Source organism: Pseudophryne corroboree, chromosome 10, assembly GCF_028390025.1.
Source record: "Pseudophryne corroboree isolate aPseCor3 chromosome 10, aPseCor3.hap2, whole genome shotgun sequence".
NCBI lineage: Eukaryota > Metazoa > Chordata > Amphibia > Anura > Myobatrachidae > Pseudophryne > Pseudophryne corroboree.
The window spans coordinates 296119282-296147261 of NC_086453.1; the positions used below are offsets into that span (position 1 = coordinate 296119282).

General features: G+C 43.6%; 1 protein-coding gene across 1 annotated transcript in view; it reads left to right on the forward strand.

Annotated features, from left to right (window-relative positions):
- The window catches only part of DNAJC11 (DnaJ heat shock protein family (Hsp40) member C11), a 298464-nt gene that overhangs the window by 120454 nt on the left and 150030 nt on the right, over nt 1-27980 (forward strand). Inside the window, exon 4 of the mRNA XM_063943394.1 lies at nt 12463-12564. Within this exon, the coding sequence (XP_063799464.1) occupies nt 12463-12564 (102 nt within the window). The remainder of the gene's footprint in view (nt 1-12462; nt 12565-27980) is intronic.

Here is a 27980-nt window from a genome sequence, read left to right on the forward strand (position 1 = left end):
TAGGGGCGCGTCTCCGGAACTTCAGCGACCAGTGTGCTCGCTCACAGATGGATCCCTGGGTTCTGCAAGTAGTATCACAGGGATACAAGCTGGAGTTCGAGGCGACTCCCCCTCGCCGTTACCTCAAATCAGTCTTGCCTGCTGACCTCAGAGAAAGGGAGGTAGTACTGGCGGCAATTCACAAGCTGTATCTTCAGCAGGTGATAATCAAGGTACCCCTCCTTCAACAGGGACGGGGTTACTATTCCACAATGTTGTGGTACCGAAACCAGACGGTTCGGTGAGACCCATTCTAAATTTAAAATCCTTGAACATTTATATAAAAAAAAGTTAAAGTTCAAAGTACCTCAAGGTTGTGGTACAGGACTGTCATTACCAATTCCAGACGTTGCCGTCTGGTCTGTCCACGGCACCGTGGGTATTTACCAAGGTAATGGCCGAAATGATGATGCTCCTCCGAAAGAAGGGAGTCATGATTATTCCGTACTTGGACGATCTCCTTATAAGGCGAGGTCCAAGGAGCAGTTGCTAGTCGGCGTGGCACTATCTCAGGAAGTGCTGCATCAGCACGGCTGGATTCTGAATATCCCAAAGTCGCAGCTGATTCCTGCGACGCGTCTGCTGTTCTTGGGCATGATTCTGGACACAGAACAGAAGAATTTCTCCCGGAGGAGAAGGCCCAGGAATTATCATCTCTGGTCAGGGACCTCCTGAAACCAAAGCAGGTGTTGGTGCATCACTGCACGCGAGTCCTGGGAAAGATGGTAGCTTCTTACGAAGCAAGTCCCTTCGGCAGATTCCATGCAAGGATCTTCCAGTGGGATCTGTTGGACAAGTGGTCCGGATCGCATCTCCAGATGCATCGTTTAATTACCCTGTCCCCGAGGGCCAGGGTGTCTCTGCTGTGGTGGCTGCAGAGTGCTCATCTGCTCGTAGGCTGCAGATTCGGCATACAGGACTGGGTCCTGGTGACCACGGATGCAAGCCTCCGAGGTTGGGGGGCAGTCACCCAGGGAAGAAACTTCCAAGGACAATGGTCAAGTCAGGAAACTTCCCTACACATAAATATTCTGGAACTTAGGGACATTTACAACGCCCTGAGTCAAGCAGAACCCCTGCTTCAAAAACAACCGGTTCTGATTCAGTCAGACAACATCACAGCGGTCGCCCATGTAAACCGCCAGGGCGGCACAAGAAGCAGGGTAGCAATGGCAGAAGCCACAAGGATTCTTTGATGGCGGAGAATCACATGATAGCACTGTCAGCAGTGTTCATTCCGGGAGTGGACAACTGGGAAGCAGACTTCCTCAGCAGGCACGACCTCCACCCGGGAGAGTGGGGACTTCATCCAGAAGTCTTCCAGCTGATTGTGAACCGTTGGGAACGGCCACAGGTGGACATGATGGCGTCCCGCCTCAACAAAAAGCTAAAAAGATATTGCGCCAGGTCAAGTGACCCTCAGGCGATATCTGTGGACGCTCTAGTGACACCGTGGGTGTACCAGTCAGTTTGTGTGTTCCCTCCTCTTCCTCTCGTACCCAAGGTACTGAGAATAATAAGAAGGAGAGGAGTAAGAACTATACTCATTGTTCCGGATTGGCCAAGAAGAGCTTGGTACCCAGAACTTCAAGAAATGATCTCAGAGGACCCTTGGCCTCTGCCGCTTAGACAGGACCTGCTACTGCAGGGGCCCTGTCTGTTCCAAGACTTACCGCGGCTGCGTTTGACGGCATGGCGGTTGAACACCGGATCCTAAAGGAAAAGGGCACTCTGTAGGAAGTCATTCCTACGCTGATTAAAGCTAGGAAGGATGTGACCGCAAAACATTATCACCGCATATGGCGAAAATATGTTGCTTGGTGTGAGGCCTGGAAGGCCCCAACGGAGGAATTTCAGCTGGGTCGATTTCTGCACTTCCTACAGTCAGGGGTGACTATGGGCCTAAAATTGGGTTCCATTAAGGTCCAGATTTTGGCTCTGTCGATTTTCTTCCAAAAAGAACTGGCTTCACTGCCTGAAGTTCAGACTTTTGTTAAAAGGAGTGCTGCATATTCAGCCCCCTTTTGTGCCTCCAGTGGCACCTTGGGATCTCAACGTGGTGTTGGATTTCCTAAAATCGCATTGGTTGAGCCACTTAAAACTGTGGAGCAAAAATATCTCACGCGGAAAGTGGTCATGCTGTTGGCCTTGGCTTCGGCCAGGCGTGTATCAGAATTGTCGGCTTTCTCATGTAAAAGCCCTTATCTGATTTTTCATATGGATAGGGCGGAATTGAGGACTCGTTCCCAATTTCTTCCTAAGGTGGTATCAGCGTTTCATTTGAACCACCCTATTGTGGTGCCTGCGGCTACTCGGGACTTGGAGGATTCCAAGTTGCTGGACGTAGTCAGGGCCCTGAAAATCTATGTTTCCAGGATGGCTAGAGTCAGGAAAACTGACTCGCTATTTATCCTGTATGCACCCAACAAGCTGGGTGCTCCTGCTTCAAAGCAGACTATTGCTCGCTGGATCTATAGCACGATTCAACTTGCACATTCTGCGGCTGGACTGCCGCATCCTAAATCAGTAAAAGCCCATTCCACGAGGAAGGTGGGCTCTTCTTGGGGGGCTGCCCGAGGGGTCTCGGCTTTACAGCTTTGCCGAGCTGCTACTTGGTCGGGTTCAAACACATTTGCAAAATTCTACAAGTTTGATACACTGGCTGAGGAGGTCCTTGAGTTTGCTCATTCGGTGCTGCAGAGTCATCCGCACTCTCCCGCCCGTTTGGGAGCTTTGTTATAATCCCCATGGTCCTTACGGAGTTCCCAGCATCCACTAGGACGTCAGAGAAAATAAGATTTTACTCACCGGTAAATCTATTTCTCGTAGTCCGTAGTGGATGCTGGGTGCCCATCCCAAGTGCGGATTGTCTGCAATACTTGTATATAGTTATTGCCTAACTAAAGGGTTATTGTTATGAGCCATCTTTTCGTGAGGCTCAGTTGTTATTCATGCTGTTAACTGGGTATAGTATCACGAGTTGTACGGTGTGATTGGTGTGGCTGGTATGAGTCTTACCCGGGATTCCAAATCCTTTCCTTATTGTGTCAGCTCTTCCGGGCACAGTTTCCCTAACTGAGGTCTGGAGGAGGGGCATAGAGGGAGGAGCCATTGCACACCAGATAGTACCTAATCTTTCTTTTAGAGTGCCCAGTCTCCTGCGGAGCCCGCTATTCCCCATGGTCCTTACGGAGTTCCCAGCATCCACTACGGACTACGAGAAATAGAATTACCGGTGAGTAAATTCTTATTTTTTTTTAGGACATTTTTGGGGATTTAATTCTGGCTGAGAAGACAGCACTAACAATAAGCACATAGATGTGTACTGGACTCCTAAATTAGGGTGAGACCTCTGATTCCAATAAGTGCAAGCAGTTTTCCAAGGAAAGCTCTTACATGCTTTCTTATTGCGTCATCCATCCCAGTCTACGCCCATTAACATAGAGTAGACTGGGGTGCTGGCACACGCAATTAGCATCATACGTGTACTGATGGCACAAATGGTATTATCAAGTCACAACTACTAATTCTTTTTATACTTTGCCTCTGTTTCTACAAGAAAGGAAGGTATGATTTATACTTGCATATTTATCACCTAGCGATATGTACGTACTAGCGATCTTTACAAATAAGAGGAAGAAGAGCAATGTTTTGCATGTTTGTATATTTTAGGACATCCGTATTTGTGCTAAGTTGTATATTGTGCCATGCGGCATTCCTGAATCATCCGCATGTTACGCATTGCCGTTATCACCATGTACTCATTTGGATTACACATCAGTAAAGGTGTAGGGTAAACAGGGAAAACCAGAAGTGGGGGCAAAACCGAGAAGAACTACTTTTTAGAAATTCTTTGTCTCCGCAGACAATAATACATCTTTCTGAGTTTGATGAGAATTGACTGGCAGACATTTTCACCTTGGAGCAAGCCCTTCGCAGTGTCTCCTAAATTTGTAAATCATGTTACAATTTGATGACTTCAAACGAAAAGCGCCCGCACCTTCTTTTCTACAGTATGTCACCAAAACTGTCACGGATAACGTAATTTAGAGTTATTAATTCTTCCTTGTAAAGGTTAAACTCTTTCAGTGCTATACAACAAATCTCCACCTGCCCGCCATGTGCAGTAAATGTTCTGTGTGTATAGGGTTGATAAAATAAGGAACTTAGTTGCCTGGTTAAATGTAATGTCACTCTAGTACACTCTGTGTTATTTGCAAGTGGAGGGTGGGGTCACTATTAAAAAAAATAACATATTCCTGTGGGATGCCCCTGGTCACTGACCTAAATATGTAAATAAACCTGTTGTCTGCTCACATAGAACGTGTACATAGAAAATGGTCAATTGTCCTTGATTTGTCGAATTGTAATGTTAGTGCTTATCAATGTAAATTTATAAACTGCCTCCATATTCTTTGTCACATAAACTGTAAAATATACTAGAGTCATTGTGAACCTTGTGGGTTTGGATGTATGGGGTCTATCTATTAAGCTTTGGAGAGAGATAAAGTGGACGGAGATAAAGTACCAGCCAATCTGCTCCTGTCATTTTTCAGACACAGCCTGTAACATACAGTAGCAGTTAGGAGCTGATAGACTGGTGCTTTATCTCCGTCCACTTTCTCTCTCTCCAAGGTATAGTACATAGCCCCCATGTCTTGCAGAGTGATAAAGTGGAGAGAGATGAAGCACCAGCCACTCCGTTCCTAACTGCCATGTTACAGGCTGTAGGGGTGCGGATTATCTACAGTCTATAGGTCTGTCACTAATGATAGGCATGCATTAGGTCAACAGGGTCAAAAGGTAGACAGTAGGAAAGGACAAAATGTAGACAGGGTCAAAAGGTCAACATGGAAATGGTCGACACAAAAAAGGTAAAAAAAAAATTATTATTTTTGGGGTGTTTTGTCACCTTTCTTCCACAAACAAGCCCCATTAGCGTACCACGCCCCTTCCCATGGCTCACTTTGCACACCATGCTTCGCTGCACTATTCCTGATCAGGTTACTATTCACAATCGTAGTCCACGTGGATGGTAAAGTCTAAAAAAAATTTCAAAAACTTTTTTTTAAACCCCCAACAACTTGTGTCGACCTTTGGCATGTCGACCTTTTGACCCTGTCAACCTATTGAACTGTCTACCTTTTACATGTAAACTTTTTGACCCTGTTGACCTAATGCATGTCTAACATTAGTGGTAGATCTATTGACTGTAGACCTTTTTAGTGTAGATCTATAGTCCGGATACCGGCTGTAGTTGGTTGGTACTCTATATCTCTGTTAGGCTTAGCACATATGCTTCTATGTTTGGCTGGTAACCCTGGGTTTGGGTTTGGAAGGTAGATGCAATGATGGACTCATTGAGTTAAAAATTGACAAGCTTGCAACATTTTTATTCACAGAAGGGGGGGTAGCGGTGGGGGGGGGGGGGGATAGCTGCTGATGGATCAGGGAGCTGAGGCTGCAGTATGCAGGAGTAAATGGCACTAGGCAGTGAGCAACCGGAAAATAGATATTTTGGCAGTTATAACATTGCTGGTTATAATATGCTGTCATTTTTGTAGGTATTCTGTTGCTGATGGGTAGTCTAGTTCATGAGAGTATGATATGCTGGTTATTGTGAGTATGGTATGCTCTGCTTGGTGTGACCAGCTGGTCTTTATAGAGTATCATTTGTTGGCTGGTTATTCACGTACCTGCCACAAAGGCCTTCAGTAAAGGTGCATACACATGGTGAGATTTTGACTATATTCGATTTTGACTTTGCGATTGCCCCTGAACTCCCCGGAGCCCTGAACCACCGATATTGACTATCTTTACTTGAGATTTTGACTTTACTATGTACCAGATTGTACACAATGTAGTCAAGATTGACTTACCTGCACAGTCTGTTTTTCCTTGCGATACCGACCCGCTGGAGTCCGCATCGGTATCGCAAGCTGTATACATACTGTGCGATTTGCACTAACTTTCCTTGCGATTTTGACTATGTAGTCAAAATTGAAAGGATAAATCTCACCGTGTGTATACACCTTTAGTCAAATGAACCCAATTGCCCACATATACTGACCTTTGAGTTTATGGAATTGTAATGTCTTCTTTCATACATACTACAACCGTGCACTACTCTAAGTGCCTGTATGAAAATTCAATAATGAAGAGAAGTCATTATTACCACTCAGGGAAGCGCAGATCGGTCCCTGCGCAGCAAAGTCCTGCAGAACTACATTGCAAGGTGGTAGTAACCGTATATCTCATAGCTACTTTATTTAATAGTGTTACAAATGCTGTGGAAATATTTTTTTTCCCCATCTGCTAAAGCTTAAAGTTAAACTATTATAAAATATAGTTTTAATTAGTAGTGAACAGTCTTATAGCATTAAATGTTGCAATTTCATTTAAAAAAAAAAAAAAATGTTTTCACGTAGCCTCATTCTAAGCCTCTTCATCAAACGGAACTTCTCCCTGCCCGCTCAGTACTCTCATACCCTGAATGCTGGGGAGAGGAGCGCGTTCGAGAGTCTGCGGGAGTGAGTTTTGGCTTGGCTATCCCTCCTAATCTTCCACGGCCTCATTCTATTGTAACCATCTGCAGCTGGTGGAAGCCAACCAGTGATGTCACCTCCAAACCGGGGCTTCTTTCCCGGCTCCTCTTCTACTACACCAATTCCTATAGTCAATAAAAACACGGGAGCACCTAATGATACAAACAGGCTCTCTCCCTTAATACAAGTACCTTCATTACATTTTAATTCACACAGTTTTTCACTCTTACACTTTCTGTCACTTTTAGCCCAATCAGCTTCTACATATGAATTTATAGAATGTACTGTATAAATGGGATGCGGTTATGTGACCGGCGGTCGGGAGACCACTGGTCACTAGACCGACGCCGGGATCCCAAACGATGAACAGCCCGACGGTTGGCTTGCCCACCAACAGGGACTATTCCCACAAACCCAACGTCCCACTTGTGTAACCCTCTGTAACACTCTATGCAGCCGCTGATTACGGTTTGTCTGACCATCCATTCGGCCATAAGACCCTGCTATGAAGGCAAACTTTTTGTTCTCTACTGCAACTTCCAGTCCAACAGTAAACTAGAGAAGACAAAGATGTTGGGAAATATGTATCTACGCGACACAGATTGATTTAGTCTTAAAAATAAATTATAGACGGCTATGATAGTAATGTCCCATTAAAACATCAATCCTAAAGCGATGTTTGATCTGCCTAAGTGTAGGTTTCCACTTACATCAGTATGGCGGCTATGTCTAGCCTAGTGTTGTTAATTTAGCTCATCGAGTTACGGCAGATCTGAAAATATATGACAACAGCAATAGGCTAACGTAGGTGTTATAAAGGAAAATAAACATATTTATAGGTATCCAGATCAAATCTTTACAGTGATCGTTAATGAATTTGTGAAGCTGTCATATCCTTTATCCTCTCCTGTATGTATTAAATTGTATTTTAGCATTAGTAAACGGAGGCAATAAAATAGATTTCGGCTAAGTGAATAAATTAGCGGATTATCTATAATTTGACTCTGAACCAGGCCTTTATTTTATTGGTTTTAGAGAGATAACATTGGAAGTGAAATACCAGCCGAGTGATAAATCTGAGCACCGCTGATTTTCAGAAATTGTCCTTCTAAAAATAGGATTCCCTTTCTGTCGCCCGGATTTGGCAGAAAAAGATAAGGGAAACAGGCCAAGTGCGAAACGTTTGCTATATCTGTTAGATCTAATCTGTTTAATGTACAGTTTGAGATTTGTAGTTGCTATTGCAGACATTTTTCTATCACACTCATTAGTGTCTTCTGAAGATAAGGATATTTAGACAAAAGAGTCTGCAAGGTTTGCTTGCATTAATTACCTGGACTATTGTCTTTTATTATTTTGTCCTTTGGAAAAAGTTAAGGTGGCCTGTGGAATGGATAGGTCATATTTCCTCAAAGTATCTTTAGTAACCGCTCTCTGGAAAGATTGTCTAGTGATTTCAATGTGACCAGAGCTGTAACTTAACATAACTCGGCCTGTGGGTCCCTAAATAATCACTATATACAGGTTTTGTGATCTTGTATCTGGAAACCTGTCATCAGGAAAGTTCCAAAATATGGAAAAGGAAGAATGGTAAATTACTGTTCTGCTTGCACATACACAGAGACATGATCTGCAGGCGTTTCTTCCTGTATCATTATGGTAGATTTATAAGGCTCCACAGTTGTATCCAGCAGTCGGACAGTAGGGAAGAGGAGGGACATACTGTATATAAATCAGGGACACACAGTGTGGATTAAATTATTGCAGCCGTGAAAACAAAATGAAGCGAGCTTACATTTTAATTGGAATAAGGCAGAGCTGAGACAAGGGAAGTGATTGTTTCTCAGAGTGGGGATTTGGGACAGTAGTGAGGGGCAGTTTAGGATAGCTATGAGGGGGCATTAGTGTAGGTAGTATAGGTAAGTGTAGGGTAGATAAGAGGGGGGAACCAGTGTGGTGTGTCTTATGTGAGTAGGGTAGGTGTGGCGAGCATATGTGGAAATAGGGTAGGTGAGGGGATGCATTAGTGTGAGTAGTATAGGTAGAATTAGGGTAGGTGTGAATTTGTATTAGTGGGGGTAGTATAGGTGGGAGTAGGGTAGGTGTGAGGGTGCATTAGTCTAGGTAGTATAGGTGGGAGTAGGATAGGTGTGAGGATGTATTATTGTGGGTAGTATAGGTAAGGTTGTTTTAGTCTGGGTAGTATAGGTGGGATAAGGGTAGGTGAGAGGATGTATTAGTGGGAGTAGGGCAAGTGTGAGGGTGCATTAGTGTAAGTAGTATAGGTGGGAGTAGGATAGGTGTGAGGATGTATTATTGTGGGTAGTATAGGTAAGGGTGTATTAGTGGAGGTAGTATAGGTGGAAGTAGGGTAGCTGTGAGGGTACATTAGAGTAGGTAGTATAGGTGGGAGTAGGATAGGTGTGAGGATGTATTATTGTGGGTAGTATAGGTAAGGGTGTATTAGTGGAGGTAGTATAGGTGGAAGTAGGGTAGCTGTGAGGGTACATTAGAGTAGGTAGTATAGGTGGGAGTAGGATAGGTGTGAGGATGTATTATTGTGGGTAGTATAGGTAAGGGTGTATTAGTGGAGATAGTATAGGTGGAAGTAGGGTAGCTGTGAGGGTACATTAGAGTAGGTAGTATAGGTGGGAGTAGGATAGGTGTGAGGATGTATTATTGTGGGTAGTATAGGTAAGGGTGTATTAGTGGAGGTAGTATAGGTGGAAGTAGGGTAGCTGTGAGGGTACATTAGAGTAGGTAGTATAGGTGGGAGTAGGATAGGTGTGAGGATGTATTATTGTGGGTAGTATAGGTGAGGGTGTATTAGTGGAGGTAGTATAGGTGGAAGTAGGGTAGCTATGAGGGTACATTAGTCTAGGTAGTATAGGTGGGAGTAGGATAGGTGTGAGGATGGTTTATTGTGGGTAGTATAGGTGAGGGTGTATTAGTGGAGGTAGTATATGTGGAAGTAGGGTAGCTGTGAGGGTACATTAGAGTGGTTAGTATAGGTGGGAGTAGGATAGGTGTGAGGATGTATTATTGTGGGTAGTATAGGTGAGGGTGTATTAGTGGAGGTAGTATAGGTGGGAGTAGGGTAGGTGTGAGGGTGCATTAGTCTAGGTAGTATAGGTGGGAGTAGGATAGGTGTGAGGATGTATTATTGTGGGTAGTATAGGTGAGGGTGTATTAGTGGAGTTAGTATAGGTGGGAGTAGGGTAGGTGTGAGGGTGCATTAGTCTAGGTAGTATAAGTGGGAGTAGGATAGGTGTGAGGATGTATTATTGTGGGTAGTATAGGTAAGGGTGTATTAGTGGAGGTAGTATAGATGGAAGTAGGGTAGCTGTGAGGGTACATTAGAGTAGGTAGTATAGGTGGGAGTAGGATAGGTGTGAGGATGTATTATTGTGGGTAGTATAGGTGAGGGTGTATTAGTGGAGGTAGTATAGGTGGAAGTAGGATAGCTGTGAGGGTACATTAGAGTAGGTAGTATAGGTGGGAGTAGGATAGGTGTGAAGATGTATTATTGTGGGTAGTATAGGTGAGGGTGTATTAGTGGAGGTAGTATATGTAGAAGTAGGGTAGCTATGAGGGTGCATTAGTCTAGGTAGTATAGGTGGGAGTAGGATAGGTGTGAGGATGTATTATTGTGGGTAGTATAGGTGAGGGTGTATTAGTGGAGGTAGTATAGGTGGAAGTAGGGTAGGTGTGAGGGTGCATTAGTCTAGGTAGTATAGGTGGGAGTAGGATAGGTGTGAGGATGTATTATTGTGGGTAGTATAGGTGAGGGTGTATTAGTGGAGGTAGTATAGGTGGAAGTAGGGTAGGTGTGAGGGTGCATTAGTCTAGGTAGTATAGGTGGGAGTAGGATAGGTGTGAGGATGTATTATTGTGGGTAGTATAGGTGAGGGTGTATTAGTGGAGGTAGTATAGGTGGAAGTAGGGTAGGTGTGAGGGTACATTAGAGTGGTTAGTATAGGTGGGAGTAGGATAGGTGTGAGGATGTATTATTGTGGGTAGTATAGGTGAGGGTGTTTTAGTCTGGGTAGTATAGGTGGGATAAGGGTAGGTGAGAGGAGGTATTAGTGGGAGTAGGGCAAGTGTGAGGGCGTATTAGTGTGAGTAGTATACTGTAGGTGGGAGTAGGGTAAGTGTGAAGATGTATTAGTGTGGTTAGTTTCGGTGGGAGTAGTGTAGGTATGAGGATGTATTATTGTGGTTAGTATAGGTGGAAGTAGGGTTAGTGTGAGGAGTATAGGCGGCAGTAAGGTAAGTGTGAAGATGTGCTAGGGTGGGTAGTATAGGTCGGGGTTGGGTAGTTGTTGGTGGGGCATTATTGTTGGTAATATAGGTGTGTGTTGGTTTCCTCTCTAGCTACCCTTTTCCACTAGCTCCTTAAAACACGGGTAAATGCGCGGGGGCGCGCATTTACCCGTGTTTTTCCCTAGTGGAAACTAGTCCCCCGGCAAATTCCCGGATCAAGTGATCCGGGAATCCTACCCAGGTAGCTAGCCGGGTTGAACACGTGTTCAACCCGGCTAGCTGTCTAGTGTGAACGGGAGCCGTGTCGAGGCGACACGGCTCCCGTTCACAGTGTATAGGGAGGGCGGCGCTGGGAGATCATGTGGTCTCCCAGCGCCGCCCCTGCCGCGTCACTAGCAGCGTCACCAACCTGGCAATATGCCGGGTTGGTGAGCGCTGCTGAAAGGGGGCTGTAGCACGGGTCGCAGCCGTGTCAGGTGTTTTCCCACATACAAACACCTATGACTAGTACACAGCCTATTACCTAGTTCAGATGAAACTGCAGGCTTCAGCTTATAAGGCAGCAGTGGTGACCACTGTGCAGCCTGATCTCGGATTACAAAACTAAAGATAAAACTGGTTGATACATGTGTGTGTTATAATGTTTCTCCTGTTGTATACTGTAAGACAGTTGAAGTCACTGAGGAGTTTGAGTACCTTTATTCAAGTTACAGAAATCGTAGGTGGCTTCTAATGTATTATTTATGGTAAAGAATTCGTCATTCCTTAACATTTATTCTGATATTATTTGCAGGAGTTTATATGTAGATAAACATCACCTGTGTATTTATAAGTATTAGTTGTTTTTAAAGCACAGTAAAACACCCAGAGAACAAACAATTAAATCTACAAAGACGACAACTACTGAAACCTGTGTTTTACAATAAATATCAATTATACATTTTATATCCCAGTTTAAATATTTATCTCATGCATTGTTTATTTTTCTTAGAATGTGCCTCTACATCATTATAGTACGATAGCTTCTGACAGCTCATATAGATTGTGTTTTCTAGCCCTTCGTGAGCATCAGTACTAATCAACGTCATTTACAGCCAAGATCAAATGTATAAAGAGGGGAATAAACCAGATAATAACCAAAGTGCGCATCGTGTGTGTGTGTGTGTGTGTGTGTGTGTGTGTATATGTATGTATATATATATATATATATATATATATATATATATATATATATATATGCATATGTGTGTGTGTATATGTATGTATGTGTGTGTGTGTGTGTGTGTGTGTGTGTGTGTGTGTGTATATATATATATATATATATATATATATATATATATATATATATATATATATATATATATATATATATTCCCACATTTTTATGTCCCCTACAGAGATAATGACATATATATTATATATAATGTGTGTGTGTGTATATGTATATATATAGATAGATAATATATATGTATATGTGTCATTATCTCAGTAGGGGAACCAAAAATGTGGGATTTTAGGTAAGAGATACTCAACCTGTATGTATATCTATAGCTAAGTACGGAGAAATTTATTGTGCGCATCAATACATATTTTTTTTTTTCTTTTTCACTTTCAGGTTGTAGAGAGAAAAAGGACAGCAGCTGAAATCAGAGAGGCCTTTGAGAGGCTACAAAGGGATAAGGAAGAGAGACGTCTTCAGCAGCGGACAAACCCCAAGGTAGCAGTTGTTTCACACAAAACAGTACTTAATGAATTACAGGCAAACGTGTTTCACATTACAGTAATAAAAAAAAAAGTGCATTTCTTTTAATTGCAGAACTTGTTTTCAGTATTATCTGCTCACGGTGGAATATATGTTCCATTTGAGAAAGTATTAAATGACTTGTACATGCTTGTTTGAATGGGGGTTTTGCTGCATGTATAGGATGGCTGATCCCAAACAGGTAAGTATGGCTTGTCCACTTGTGCACAGCAGCATCGTGGACGAAACTAAAACATATCCAATGCACAAGAAACGTCCTACAGGCAGAATGTTTCCAAGCATCTCCCAATCTGGGGCACCAAAGATGCAATACATTTACTGACGTGTAACACTCTATTTCATGAGAACTTTTATCATACTGTAGATGCTGTTCTAACTTTAACTTGTGGATACATTTGGACCAACCTTCATAATATGTCAGTAAAAAAACAAACATGAACTTGTCAGTAAATTTTTATTGAATGGTTGAAATATCTTTACAAGGGTTACAGTGACTAAACGTAATGTGTTATCAAATGAAGTAAAACAAAGGGATCGAGGTGAAGGACTATACCCAATAAAGCTCATCGAAACAGTTCTGCACCGGCACTGAAATTCATAGAATGGCAGATTTAGAGACAGAACTGTATTTACTTTAATAAATAACCCGATGTATGTTTTCACAAGCCCTGTTTTTATTATTACTGTCTCTTTAATTTATTACAACTTGTATCACATTTTATGACCCTGCTCATGGCTTCTCCAGCTTTTTATTGTTCCTCGTATCTGTCACCGCACTGTTTTCATATGGAAAATATGCTGCAATAACCAATATTAAACTCAGCAGTTACACCATCGTGCCTCTCCCCGGCAATGCCATCTGTTTACCTTGGTTGAAAGACGCTCCATGCGGGTTGTGTGCTACCTGTTTTATTGCGGTGTCACAAATCACAGTACTGTACGTTATAATTCAGCAACTGCCTGACTTGTGAAGCCTACGACTAATTATACCCCGCGTGGAGCGCGACGCCAGTGGCTCCTCACAGTTCCTAATTAAGATCCTCTTCACTTCCTCCGACAATGACGTGTTGCTGTAAATAGTCATTAATTATAATTGTGTACCTTTCGCCGATGTCACAATCCGAGTAAAAGTACAAGAAAGAGGAGCAGATTTCTAGCTAACAGGCAGAACTCTTCCTAACCCCCATCCCGGTAATATATTATCTCTCCCCCCCCCCCCCCCCCCCCCCTCCTCCTCTCATACAGCTATGAGCATTTTTTAAGTCAATCACTGCTTTTAATTTCATTAACAATAAAAGCTAATACTAAGGCTGTAAAACTGTAAATTGAAATCTATAGCCATCCGTGTCAGGCAAATGATACATTTAGTTTCTTTACGAGGATGCCGGGAAAATCTCCACGGTTGGAGGAGACGGTTGAACGCAGCCTCAAAACAAAAATACCAAGAAGGTTGACTGCATCTTGCATTATTGGAATATATAGGAAGCAAATGTTAATCAGAGATTCTCTGTTTCTCGTCCTGTTGATTGTCAGTGGAGGTGAGAGAGAACAGGAAAAAGAGAGACGTTTAGGAGCTCTGTTAAAATGTACTTCTTATCCACACACAAGTAATTGCAGCCATCCTGTATTCTGGACCAGTATTCAAAAGAATGTAGCTACCAAATCAACACAAACCCACACCTTGTAAATAATAATCCTGAAACGCGCCATCAGGATGTCACCAGTTTCAGATATATATAGCTTGCTATCATATGAATTTTTGGTATTAACCCGGCGTATTGCACTTTGTACGTCATGATGTTACTAGTTCCTAGGGAATTCACATACTTAATATTGATCTAAACACCCCCCACCCCCCCCCCCCAAATTGCTGCTTTTAAACGCACTTTAAAGTTATTTACTTCTGACGCATTTTGAGTTTCGGCCTAGCTCTATAGGGGGGGGGGGGGGGGTAATAAAGTGTCAGTGATGGAAGCGGTTTTTACTTCCGGAACAGCATAGTTACAGTTTAAAGATCTTGCGCTGTGGGTGGTGTAACTGGCGCATATTTCTAAATCCGTGAAAAAAGACAAAGGAATGCGTGCAAAGAATTATGGGTAAGAAGTAGGTGTGTGAACATTTTTTTTTTCTCATGCGCATGTGTCTAGATAGTGTACGCCAGAGTTGGAGTTTCGATTGAAGCACACGGGACTCACAAAGTCTCGGAAATGTTTTGGAAATACAGTAGTCAGTGTCGGGGGTGGCTTAGTGGACAGATGGAAATGGTCCGTCTTATGGGCGTATTATGGTAGTGTCGCAGGTGCGCCGGACGCTCCACCGCTCACATAGGAGGACATACTTGGAAGGCAAAATGGCACCCGCCATAAGGCCGGTGCATGTTTTGATAGTGACTTCTTAGATGCTGACGATGGGTGCCTCAGTCCTTGCCCATTCGTACGCATCAATGCAGGGATGGGCTTTGTAGTGGCATTTGCATAAAGTAGCGAGCGACCGCCAGCCAATACAAGCAGGCATGGCTGTGGCTTCCTCCGAATCATACACACATGCCAGGTATAATTAACTGGCACGACAGCAAGGGCTTCCCGGTGGGACCAAGATCTCTGCTACTAATTGAGTGCAGAGGACCATTTAATTGCTCCCACAAGATAGTTCACACAGCGCCACAATTAAATGGCATTATTCATCATTTGTTTGTGGATCTCCTGGATTATTGTTATGGCACTGTACCTCCTGTAGTTTCATATGCTAGTGCCTTGTAAAAAACAGTGTTTCAGCCATTGCAACCTTTTATATTGAAAAATACTAGAGCCTTGACTTCTTGGGAGGAAAAATATTGTCGATTATTTTAAAACTTACAAGGTGAAGCGCAAGTTTAGTGCAGCACAAGTTTCGTGATTCACGGCGAGCGTTTTGAGACGAATATATAGAAATATGGAAGTGCCCTAGGAGAGACCTATGAATGTTGTCTGAGTAGACACCGGTTGTAAAATTCAAGGAAACACAAAATGGCACAGCTCCCCCTCAATGACAACATATAAAAACTATTTGTGGATTTACGTTCACTTTATGTAGTACGGAGCCCGCATCGGTGGGTACTCGTTGCAGATGCAGCGCACATTTAAAAAAGATTTGTCATGGATTATCACTTTGGCATTGGCCCTTGCCCGGTGTCTAAGGCCATAAAATTCCTGGATGTTCACCTAGCGTTTTGCATCCTGCGCCGTCACATATTCCAGATAGCAGCTGACACGGAGCCACAAAGCCTCACGCAGATACGGATTTTCCTGTCTGCTTGTTATGGCTTCATTTCAAGGGCTTTCATTTCTCACACGCAGCCTTCCCACCGCTTATTAAATCATCTCCTTGTCTTTGGAACTTTTTACGTTTCCAGTAGCTTCCTCCAAAATGTGCCTCTCCTTTAAGCCCTCCAGTGGAGATCTAAGCAAACAGTTGTGTTTGCCGAGCGATTTGCAGAAGCATAAAACAACACAAAAGCATAAAAAAAAAAACGTACTGCTGCTTTACTGGTTTGACATTTTGTCTGTGCCTTTTCAACAAAGCCCCTGCCCTCCCCCCAACTTTCTGCTGTTTGCGAGTTGTAAAAATAAAATGCAGGATTTGAATACAGAGTCGATGTGTCCTGTGATAAAATTAGCCATCTGGGTGTTTATAGCAATTGCTTATTGGGATTCAGACTCAGTGTATCTCCGGGCAATGCTAGTACTGAATTAGGCAGGGCAGCTGTTATGATTTCATACTAGAATGGAAGTTAGTTGAAAATCTCCAACCTTTTATTGGTTTCAATAAAATGACTTCAGATAAATAAAACATTTCTAACCAGAAATGTTTAGCCATAAACAGATGCATGTTATGAAGCAATTTGCAAACCGCTTTTGTTCATGTATATTTTCTGCTGTTTGGTCTTTCCAGGTTTTTTGTTTTTTAGCCTAATTTTATTTTATTTTTTTAATTTTAATTAAATGGAGTTGCCAAGACCTCAAATTAAGTTAAGGCCCAGTGTTCAAGTGTTTATCTACCATACAGGTAACCAAGGCACATGCCTAGGGAAAAGAGCTAAACAGGCAGCATAATAATTGTATAGTGTAAATTCTATTTTCCTATCATCCCACAGGGCACAGTGAACCATAGGGTATAGAGGCTTCTCAAGGATGCTGGCACTTTAAATAACTTTTCCTTCCTATACAACCCACTTCTTCAAGAAACTGAGTTTTGTTTTGTTTTTGGACTCTCAGAATAGGGTTTATAGGGTTTTGTTGGCAGCCTGGATTTTACCTTTGAACCTGCAAATAGTTTTATTTGACTTGGCCAGTGGTAACAGGGTGCAGAACGAGTCGCTAAGCTGTCTGTAGTCCAGAGCTGTCCTAGGAGGTGGCATGCTCATTATGACCTCCCAGAACCTGTGAATGTCTTCTGGGGCTGTAAGACGACTCCTGGAGGATCGTGATCATTGCTCATTTGTTTGCAGCAGCACCAGACGACACCATAGCTGAGGGGCACAAATCCTTCTGCTGGTGAATGTGGGTGAAGCTATGGTTGGCTCTCTGTGTAGACCCAGAACTCGACTAAGCTGCAGAGTGTGGCTTCTGTTTGTAAAGTCAGACCATTTGGGAGCACCGTCACCAAGGGCTGCACCAAACTATGCACAGTTACAACATAAAGGGGTTGTCCTCCGGGAATGGACTTGCAGACACGTTGGGCCCTTGGGGAAAATACAGACACTGGGCAGGATAAATTGCACCTTCCCCCTAATTGCAGCTTTGTCCTGATAACCAGTCTGAAGCAGATGTTGTGTCACCTGCTCATGCTCTCCTCTGCGGCCCCGGAAGAAGGGAAGTATTTTTAGCCGGGATGGGACTGCACTGGGGGATGTCTTCTATTTTCTGTACTGTTACTGATTATTTGTATCTTTTTCATGTCTGGGTTACTCTCTTGTGGGCTCTGTATCTGCCTTTTTCCATCCTCATTTTTCCTGTCCTATTAAAGGGAATTCTTTGGCTGGAAGTGGTTCATCTGCAACTTTCCATGCATGTGCAAAGTGTTATTCTGAGTAGCCAAGTGGTCAGATGGGGGACGCTTTGTCCGCAGTTGCATGGTGGGTGTCCAGCTGTCTCACAGACCTGTAGAGGTTGCCGTTGCATTGGTAGACCTAGCCTTAGGTAAAAATCTAGCACACTCTAATACTGACCTCCCGCTACTTGTCCCCTAGTTATTAGCGAAGGGACCATTCACTCCACCTCTTTGCCAGATCTTCTGCAGATTAGCCAAAGCATCTGTCAGCCGAGCCCTTAGCAGTGCCACAAGATGAGTGAGTTTGGACGCACATTTTCAGTAAATCAGTTCAAGATCTTGTTAAACTTTCTACCTCCTTAAGGAGGAATGTAGTGAACTCACCAGATAAGTCACATAAACATCAATGCTCTGACTTGAAAACCTAGCTAATATTTTGTTCACACCTCAGTGTGGTGTGAGTGAAAACAAATGTGCCTTTTCTGGCTGAATAAACTGCTTTATGCTAGTGAGCGAGGGTAGTCTGTCGTCCTTTACTGCTGATTTTTTCAGGGCCTGTGGTTTCCTGTGGAAAAAGCCAAGCTTCTGTTAAATGTTCTCGAATAACTTTCTAGTTCTGGGTCATCTTCTGTTGCGGTGGAAATCCATAAGAATTCAACCAGTGGTCTACATAAACTTTGCAATGAAGGAAACCATCAGGGTCATCCACTATCAGAACAAAATGTTTGACTCTGCTCATGCCAGGCATAGAATGGGCTGATAACTCAGCAAGCATATACTACCACCTGGAGAGTGGTTCCTCAGCCCTGGCATCTTCCAACAGATCATAGAGAAGATGGAGTCAGCCAGATGACAACATGTTGGCATCTCAATTGAACCACAGTTTAATTGCTGTATTTATATGCAGCAAGTATCCCATTATCCTTAATAAGATTGCCACATAGACATGATGGCTTTAGCGTCTCCGTTGATTGCATAAAAGTAATACAGGTTGAGTATCCCATATCCAAATATTCCGAAATACGGAATATTCCGAAATACGGACTTTTTTGAGTGAGACTGAGATAGTGAAACCTTTGTTTTTTGATGGCTCAATGTACACAAACTTTGTTTAATACTCAAAGTTATTAAAAATATTGTATTAAATGACCTTCAGGCTGTGTGTATAAGATGTATATGAAACATAAATAAATTGTGTGAATGTACACACACTTTGTTTAATGCACAAAGTTATAAAAAATATTGGCTAAAATGACCTTCAGGCTGTGTGTATAAGGTGTATATGTAACATAAATGCATTCTGTGCTTAAACTTGGGTCCCATCGCCATGATATCTCATTATGGTATGCAATTATTCCAAAATACGGAAAAATCTGATATCCAAAATACCTCTGGTCCCAAGCATTTTGGATAAGGGATACTCAACCTGTAATGTGTAGCCCAACTTCTGCGTAATTGTTGGTAAACAATAAAACTACCTTTTCTGACTTGAAACTGAAAACTTTGGCAGATCATTCAATAGATATACAGTAAGGGCAGTTCTGGTAGGAGTGTCTGTGTCTCTTGTGTTTAAAAAAACAACTTGGTTTCAGGTCTGTTCGCGAAAGTGTTTTTTTTTCCGAACTTGTTCAAACCGTATTCTAGTCTGCTAATAAACTTTGTGGTACTTGCGTGTCTCCACTGTTTAGATCAGGGATGGCATAAATTGTAAGTTAACATGAAACAAAGGCAAGATCGTGTATGCATGGTTTTTAGCGCCTGCTCCTGTCCCGTTTCCTTTGGAAGGCACTATAGCCGCTTCTGCTGAAACCTCTTGTCTGAACAAGCCCCCATCCTATATTTTCTTTATTTTATTTTTTTCTTCTGACTTGCAGTAGGCACAGGAAGGCTTAACCATTCTTTTCTATTCTCTCTCAGAAGTAATTGTCTTGGTTTACTGATTCCATGTATTCTATACACAAGTATTGAGTTGAAATCCCATTACAGGATGAACTGCTGGCGGAACTGATGACATCATTCAATGAAAATGTAATTGGTGACCTCTCCAGAAGGGAAATATACAGAATGTTTTATTCTATTGATGTGCCGTGCCTAATTGTGTAAGACATATTGTTGCAGGGAAGATTTCATGAAGTGTGCAATGCTTGTGAGCAAATCCTCATGATGTCGTTGTTTGTTAGAGCCTAGATATTTGAAATATTTCAAATAGCGCTTAAAGGAGATAGATATATATATATACCGCAAATACCACCGAAGTGGAAGGTGCACTCTCGCCGAAATCAGTCTCTGAGATCACTTATGGAGTCAACTTAATTTAATCAGGTTCAAAAGTGATGCCATTAATCATCAACGTTTCGGTCCATATGCGGACCTTTATCAAGACAGGCACTTCACAAAATCTAAACAATAAACATTAAAGACAATTAAAATCAATATAGCCTGTGGGCTTTGTTATGTCGGATTGACGACACGCCCATTTCGCGATCGGATGGCCAACCATCGGTCATCCATCCACACGGCCTTGCTTTCAGGCCTTTCCGACAAACCGGTAGCACGACACTTTGTGGCTGCAAGACACCAAGTAGCCGCCCTTAAATGCCAACTCATTGATTCGGCCCCCCCACCCCAAACCGATGGAGATCGCACATTAACCCTTAAACATAGGGAAAGTTTTTGGATTTATAAACTCAATACGGTAGCACCCAAGGGCCTCAATGAGGCTAATAACTCAACATTTTTCTGTAGGTGTATTTTTCGTGTATCTTGGATTGTCCTTTTTGTCATGCATTGATTATATCAAGTAAAAGGTATATCAGTATTAATTCATTATCATGCATAATACACGAGCACAGGTATACTGTGAACCTTCTCTGATGTACCCTTTATTGATTGTGTAATAAGTGTTTTTATGTTCATTTGTATGTATGTTGTTTGTCATTCCCGTTGCTATCCCAGGTCCTTGACAGATCATGAGGGGGTCATGTGACCAATCATCTCACTATTGCATCGACTGAGTCTAACATTGCCTAATAATACTTGAGTTTCTATTTATTTTCTATTTTTTTGTACATAAATATTACCCTGTTAGGTTTGGTATAATTAGATGCATTTTGTATGGTGCTGGTGAGATTATTGGTCCGAATGCTCCCTTGGTTATTGGCCCTTGCATATATTATTTCTAAAGCATTAGTGTTTGTTTACAGGGATATGCCCTGTGATTGACAGCCCCATGTGTTGACTGGGAAAGTCCACTTCTCCGTTTAGGACTCCCGGAACGAACAGTGCGGACAAGGCTGGATGATGAAGTTCAGCCCACTTTAGTATGTGACTTACCTCCTTCATCGCTTTTCGGCAGCAAGTTCCTCCCTGATGGTTGAGGTATGCTACTTCCGTCGCATTGTCCAAGCGGATCTGGACTGGTTTTCCCAGAAGAATGTCCTTTGCCTGAATCGGTTCCATGTATATGGCCCGAAGTTCCAATATATTTATTGGCAGGCAACCTTCTTCCTTGGTCCATTGCCCTTGGAAACACACAACCTTCCTGACACTGCTCCCCAGACCTGGAGACTGGCATCTGTTGTCAGAATTTCCCAATCTGATATCCAAAAGGGTCTCCCCTTGTCCAGATGGGATGTCTGTAGCCACCAGGCTAATGACCTTCTTACTTCTATCGTAAGAACCATAGTCTGTGTTTTTATCGTCTGATGCAACAATTTCCATTTGGCAAGAATCAGGTGCTGCAGAGGCCTCGAGTGGAATTGTGTATACTCCACCATGTCGAATGTTGACACCATCACCCGCATTGCTGCGTGAATGGATACTGTTTGACTGTGTAGCAAGTCCTGAATCCTTGAGTGAACCTTGGATATCTTGTTCAGAGGTAAAATTACTCTCTGAAGACTTGAATCCAGTACAGCCCCCAAGTGAGTCATCCGCTGTGACGGAACCAGAGACTATTTTGCCCAATTTATGAGCCACCCATGCTTCTGCAGACACGTTATTGTCTGTTGCAGATGACATAGGAGCAATTCCTGCGACTGTGCCAGGATTAAAAGATCGTCGAGGTGTGGAAAAATTCTTGTCCCCTGCTGGCAGAAATAAGATGCCATTACCACCATAACCTTGGTAAATACTCTGGGGGCTGTGGCTAGGGATTCGGGATTGAAAATAATCTCAATCCCGGGATTGAATCGTCCTTCAATTTAAGTATATGTAGGAGGGGGGCAGGGGGTGTTTCAATTTCAAGTTCAGAATTTAAAAACCTGCTCACTAGGTGTAGAGGGTTCCCCAAGCAGCAGAGGCTGCAGTTAGCAGCACAGGCGTTCGGAGGCTGCAGACAGACCTCCGCTCTCCCCTTAGTGTGCACCCACCTGATCCCGTCACTGGGCAGTGTGGCTTCCTTTTTCCTGATGGGGAGGCCGCATAGTGACGTCAGTGGGAACTCCTGGGGTGAGATGCCGGCAGCACAGCTTCTTGCCAGCCTGTGAGGAAGGACCCTGAGGCAGTGGGGCAGAGCAGAGGACTGGGAGTCCCTTACTGCCTGGCTTGCAGCATCTGAGCTGAGTGCTCAGCGCTGCTGGTGGTGAGAGAGGCGGGGGACTTTACTGCCCTGTATGAGGAGGCAGGACACCACATATGAGCTGAGTGCTCAGCGTTGCTAACGGGGGGAGACAGGTGGGGGATTTATTGCCCGGCATGAGAATGCAGCGCAGCAGATGAGCCGAGTATCTCAGCGCTGCCGCTGCTAGTGGCATGAGAAGGCAGCGCAGCAGATGAGCCGAGTGCTCAGCGAGTCAGCGCTGCTGGATGGAGAGAGGCGGGGAACTGCGCATGCGCAGTGTAATCCCGTAGATCCTGGGATTGGAAGCGCCGATCCCAGGATCCAAACCCCGGTGTTTTGGGGCCAGAATCCTGGGATCCCGCTGATCCCAGGATTGGCTTCCCTAGCTTTTGCTAACCCAAAAGGTAGGGCCTGGAACTGAAAATGCTGTTGGAGGATAGTGAACCTGAGGTAGCACTGATGGGACAGTGCTATAGGAACATGAAGGTAAGCATCCTGTATATCCAGGGATACCATATAATCCCCTGACTCCATGGCCAAAATGATGGAACGTAAAGTCTCCATGTGAAACCGAGGTACCCAAATGTATTTGTTCAGCACTTTGAGATTGAGAATGGGCCGAAATGACCCATTTGGCTTCTGAACTAAAAACAGGTTGGAGTAAAAACCCCTGTCATGATGAACTGGCATGACTACTCCTGATTGAAGCAATTTCTGAACTGCCTCTTGCAAAGCCCTGGCCTTCGTCTCTACCCGAAATGGGCTGGTACAAAAAAACCTTCGAGGAGGGTGCTTTTTAAAGGCAAAAGCATAACTTAGAGATACCGCTTCCTACACCAAGGCATCTGATGTAGACTGCTGCCAGATCTGTTCAAACTGAAGTCGGCCCCCACCCTGGGATACCCCAGGTGGAGGCTCGCACCATCAGGCTGGTAGCCCTATGCTTTTTAGTCTTACCAGACTTGTTGTATTGGGACTGCCTGCTATCACTTTTACCTTTTAGCTTTTCCTTGAGCCTGAAAAGCCGGAACTTTAGGTTAGAAATTGTATGTGGAAGGAAACTTTACTTTCTTGGAGTCTGCTTCTGACTCCAAAATATTTGTCAATTCTTTACCAAAAATAATATCTCCAGAAAAGGGCAAAGATTCCAAAACCTGCGAGCAGCTCTTGGTGAAGCTGATGCCCTGGAGGCAATAGTACCCATATCCAATGCGCTTCTTCCAAGAACATTGCAGCCTGTTTTATATGTATTATATGGGATTTTTGCACTCTAGATGCTATTGAAAAATCCCCCTCCAATGCATCAGCCCAGGCAGCCACTGCCTTTGCCATCCAAGCTGAAGCCATGGCTGGCCTTATAACTGCCCCAGACAGGGAAAAAATGTTTTTTAGAAAACCATCCACTCTCCTATCCGTGACATCATTTAATGATGTTAAAGGCAAAGGTAATGTAGATTTTTTTTTTTTTTTTGCACTATTCGAATCACATGCGTATCTACTTTAGGAGCCACCTCCCTTTTTAAACAATCCCCAGCTGGAAGAGGATAATTGGAATTTCATTTCTTAGGAATTCTAAACTTCTTAGGCGTAGCCCAAGCCTCTTCCATGATTTCCGTCAGCCGATTTGACCCTGGAAACTCAATCTTAATTGTTTTTGGACGTTTAAACACAGGTGCCTTGGTTTTAAAAACAGGCTCCGCTGAATCCTCTATGAATAGAATGGCTTTCATTGCTTTAATTAACTCAACTATATCCACTGAGCTGAGACCTTCCTCTTCCTCTTCGTATGCCGAAGTAGAATGAATAGAGCTTTCATCCTCCCGATGAATCCTCATCTGAACCATGTGTAGCTTGTGCGGATGAAGATTTACTTACCACCGGCTTGTCAGCCTGTTTCTTTTGAGAGGCAGCTGCTGGAAGTGATACACCACAGGTGGGAAGCTGCATGTAAGGGTTAATCATGTAACCTATCCCCGGTACAGGAGTTGGAGGAATTATCCTTTTAGCTATACTGTATAAAGTCTGTGCAAATACAGCCCAAGGTGGATCAACCTGCACCTGAATCTGCCTTGTATTTTTCAAGAACCCCTGATGAAAGCTAAACTAATTTGCACACGAACCATCCTGAACCAGATCCTGAGAGGATAACACAGCTTTGCAAGACAAACATGATATGAGTGTAGGTGTTGCTGTAAGTGTATCTTCGTCACCTTTGCCGCTCTTAGACGTGATAAATAATCAACACTTCCACAGTGTACTGCACACTTTGTGACTGTAATCACTTTAAGCTTTTTAAAGTGACATACAATCCGACCCTACCCATGCACCAGCATTGAGGATCGGAATAGAACAAAACTGACAGAATATAGTAAAGTCAGCAATCACACTAGCAGTCAGTCACATGTTATACATTAGTATAATAAGCAATATGAGCACATCATCAACTACAACTACATTTTAAGTATGTAGGAGAACATATTACTGAATCATGTTTAAACAGATCTACCTTATTCAGACGTATTGCAAAAGAAACAACAGTAAATGTATACAGACTCATATGCAATAGGCACTTCTCTAACTATTCATCCTCAAAAGGGTAGCTCGTCTGGCTCCCCACTGCTGACATCAACCCTAGGAATCGGGGCCTCCTACTATTCCCGGAGCCTATGATCCCCAAGTCCTAGCGCTGGTGCACCCGAGGTGGCAGCCGCGTCAGCGACTGTTTGGTAGTCTCCTCCCAAAGCAGTGCGGCTGTGTCCGTATTCCCCTTCTAAGCGGAACCGATGCCTTACCTTCTCCCCGTGCTGCGGCCACAGCCTGGTAACGTTTGCTGGACCTGCTAGTATATCCGACAGACGCCCGCCGAAACAGCACTGTACTCGTGGGTAAGCATTGTCGCAACCCAGCAGAGAGTTAGAGCGACTCTTTCTAAGGTACGTATAAGATGCTGTTTAGAAAGATCACTCAGAAAAAATAGTAAGACTATAAAAATAAAATAAGAAAGCTTAGGGCTGCTAAAAACCAGCAGCCCTCTGACCATGGTCTGGCTCCTGCCGCACCAAACAAAAAAACTGAATTGCCTGAGCCAGGAGGCGGGGATATATGGACGGGCCCGTTGCGTTCTGGGAGGCCGGAAAGCTTTGACCGATTGCTGCAAATCCGCTGTCGCTTCATCATATCCCATTGTTATCCTGTGGATAACCTGTGGACCCTGCCGGAGAAATATAGTATATATGTAATGTGTGTTTTCTTTTAATGATATGCTTTGCCTCATTGCTGCTGTTGTGTATTAATACCATTGCCACATAAAATGCTCCCATTTCAAATGCGTTTTTAAGGGTAATGCATCCTTGGTCTATAGTCCTTACTCATCCCGCCAGAACACCATTAACCCTAAATATACGGGTCGTGTTGTAGGAAAATGCTCATCACTGCTGAGCATGTTTTGCCACTTTTTGAGCTGGTCACATTCTAACATCTATATCTGAATGAATGCAGTATCCACACAGAAGATAACCCTTTATTTCAGAAGTCTTTGAGTGTCCAAATAAATAGTATTATTAAATAGCTTTTCTCCTCCCATGGCAAGGACAGTCTACCGGAAATGGGCAAAAAGTTTGTATGTGGTTTTGTTTTTTGATTCAGTACATTTTTCATTTGTTTTATTGTTTTTCTAACCACCACCAAGAATTTACTTTATAATTCTTGCAACAGCATCAATCCAGCATTACAATACAGAAAAAAATAATCTGTATATTACACGTCCGCTTTCATATTGCAATCTGAACTCGATAATGATAATGCATTTTATTGTAAACATGGCTATCTATCTATCTAGCCTCATGCATCTTTGCTACAGTCGTGCCAACAGCTCCTCTTGGCATGCATGCCAGGTCCCATGAGACTCTGCTAGCATCAGGCGTCTTTTTTTTTTTACACTTGTACAGTATATCTTTGTGCGACTGAGTTCCTGAATCTTTTTTCCATTTCAAGTTCCTTTGAGCTTCATGTACAGATTCCATCATACGCAGATATAGAACTGGCATATATCAAACTAAACAGCACAGTCTCCTGGGGTGTACTAGTCATGTTGCATCATGCTGCGTTGCGACTTATTTTTATTTATTATTTATTAACAGTTTCTTATATAGCGCAACATATTCCGTTGCGCTTTACAATTAGAGCAACAGTAATAGAACAAAACTTGGTAAAAACAGACCGACATAGAGGTAGGAAGGCTCTGCTCACAAGCTTACACTCTATAGGGAAATAGGCATAGATACACAAGGATAGATGCTATCTATTGCATAATGGTCCACCAGATTGCTAGGTTCTTAATGGGTTGTATGATGATACCCCGCAATGTTGGCCAAGTGTCAGGAGTAAAGTGTGAGAGTAAAGACAGACAAGATATGTGATGTTATGTATACTGTACATCGAGGATGTAATTAGATAGGGAAGCACTGAAGGTTATGTGGGTGGGTCTGGAATTTGATAGGCTTGTCTGAAGAGGTGAGTTTTCAGGGAACGTTTAAAGGTTTGGAGACTAGAGGCGAGTCTTATTGTGCGTGGGAGGGCATTCCACAGAGTGGGTAAAGCCCGGATAAAGTCCTGTAACTTTGAGTGTGAACAAGTAATGCGTGTGGATGAGAGACGTAGATCTTGTGCAGAGCGGAGAGGTCGGGTAGGGAAATATTTTGAGATGAGTGAAGAGATGTATGTTGGTGCAGTTTTGTTAATAGCCTTGTATGTCAGTAAAATTATTTTATATTTAATACGGTAGAATACCGGTAACCAATGGAGGGACTGACAGAGCGCATCTGCAGACGATCAACGTCTAGCGAGGAAGATTAGCCTCACAGCTGCATTCAAAATGGATTGTAGTAGTGAGAGCCTATGTTTGGGAAGACCGGTCAGGAGACTATTACAATAATCAATGTGGGAGATAATGAGAGCATGGATTAAAGTTTCTCTATCGTCCTAGTGGATGCTGGGGTTCCTGAAAGGACCATGGGGAATAGCGGCTCCGCAGGAGACAGGGCACAAAAAGTAAAGCTTTTAACCATGTGGTGTGTACTGGCTCCTCCCCCTATGACCCTCCTCCAAGCCTCTGTTAGGTTTTTGTGCCCGGCCGAGAAGGGTGCAATCTAGGTGGCTCTCCTAAAGAGCTGCTTAGAAAAAGTTTAGCTAGGTTTTTTATTTTACAGTGATTCCTGCTGGCAACAGGATCACTGCAGCGAGGGACTTAGGGGAGAAGGAGTCAACTCACCTGCGTGCAGGATGGATTGGCTTCTTGGCTACTGGACATCAAGCTCCAGAGGGACGATCACAGGTACAGCCTGGATGGGTCACCGGAGCCGCGCCGCCGGCCCCCTTGCAGATGCTGAAGACAGAAGATGGTCCAGAATCGGCGGCAGAAGACTCCTCAGTCTTCTTAAGGTAGCGCACAGCACTGCAGCTGTGCGCCATTGCTCCCAGCACACTTCACACGGCAGTCACTGAGGGTGCAGGGCGCTGGGGGGGGGGCGCCCTGGGCAGCAATGAGAAACCTTTTTTAGGCATAAAATACCTCACATATAGCCTCCGGGGGCTATATGGAGATATTTAACCCCTGCCTGAATCCATTGAAGAGCGGGAGACGAGCCCGCCGAAAAAGGGGCGGGGCCTATCTCCTCAGCACACGGCGCCATTTTCCTCTCACAGCTCCGCTGGTCAGGAAGGCTCCCAGTCTCTCCCCTGCACTGCACTACAGAAACAGGGTAAAACAAGAGAGGGGGGGCAA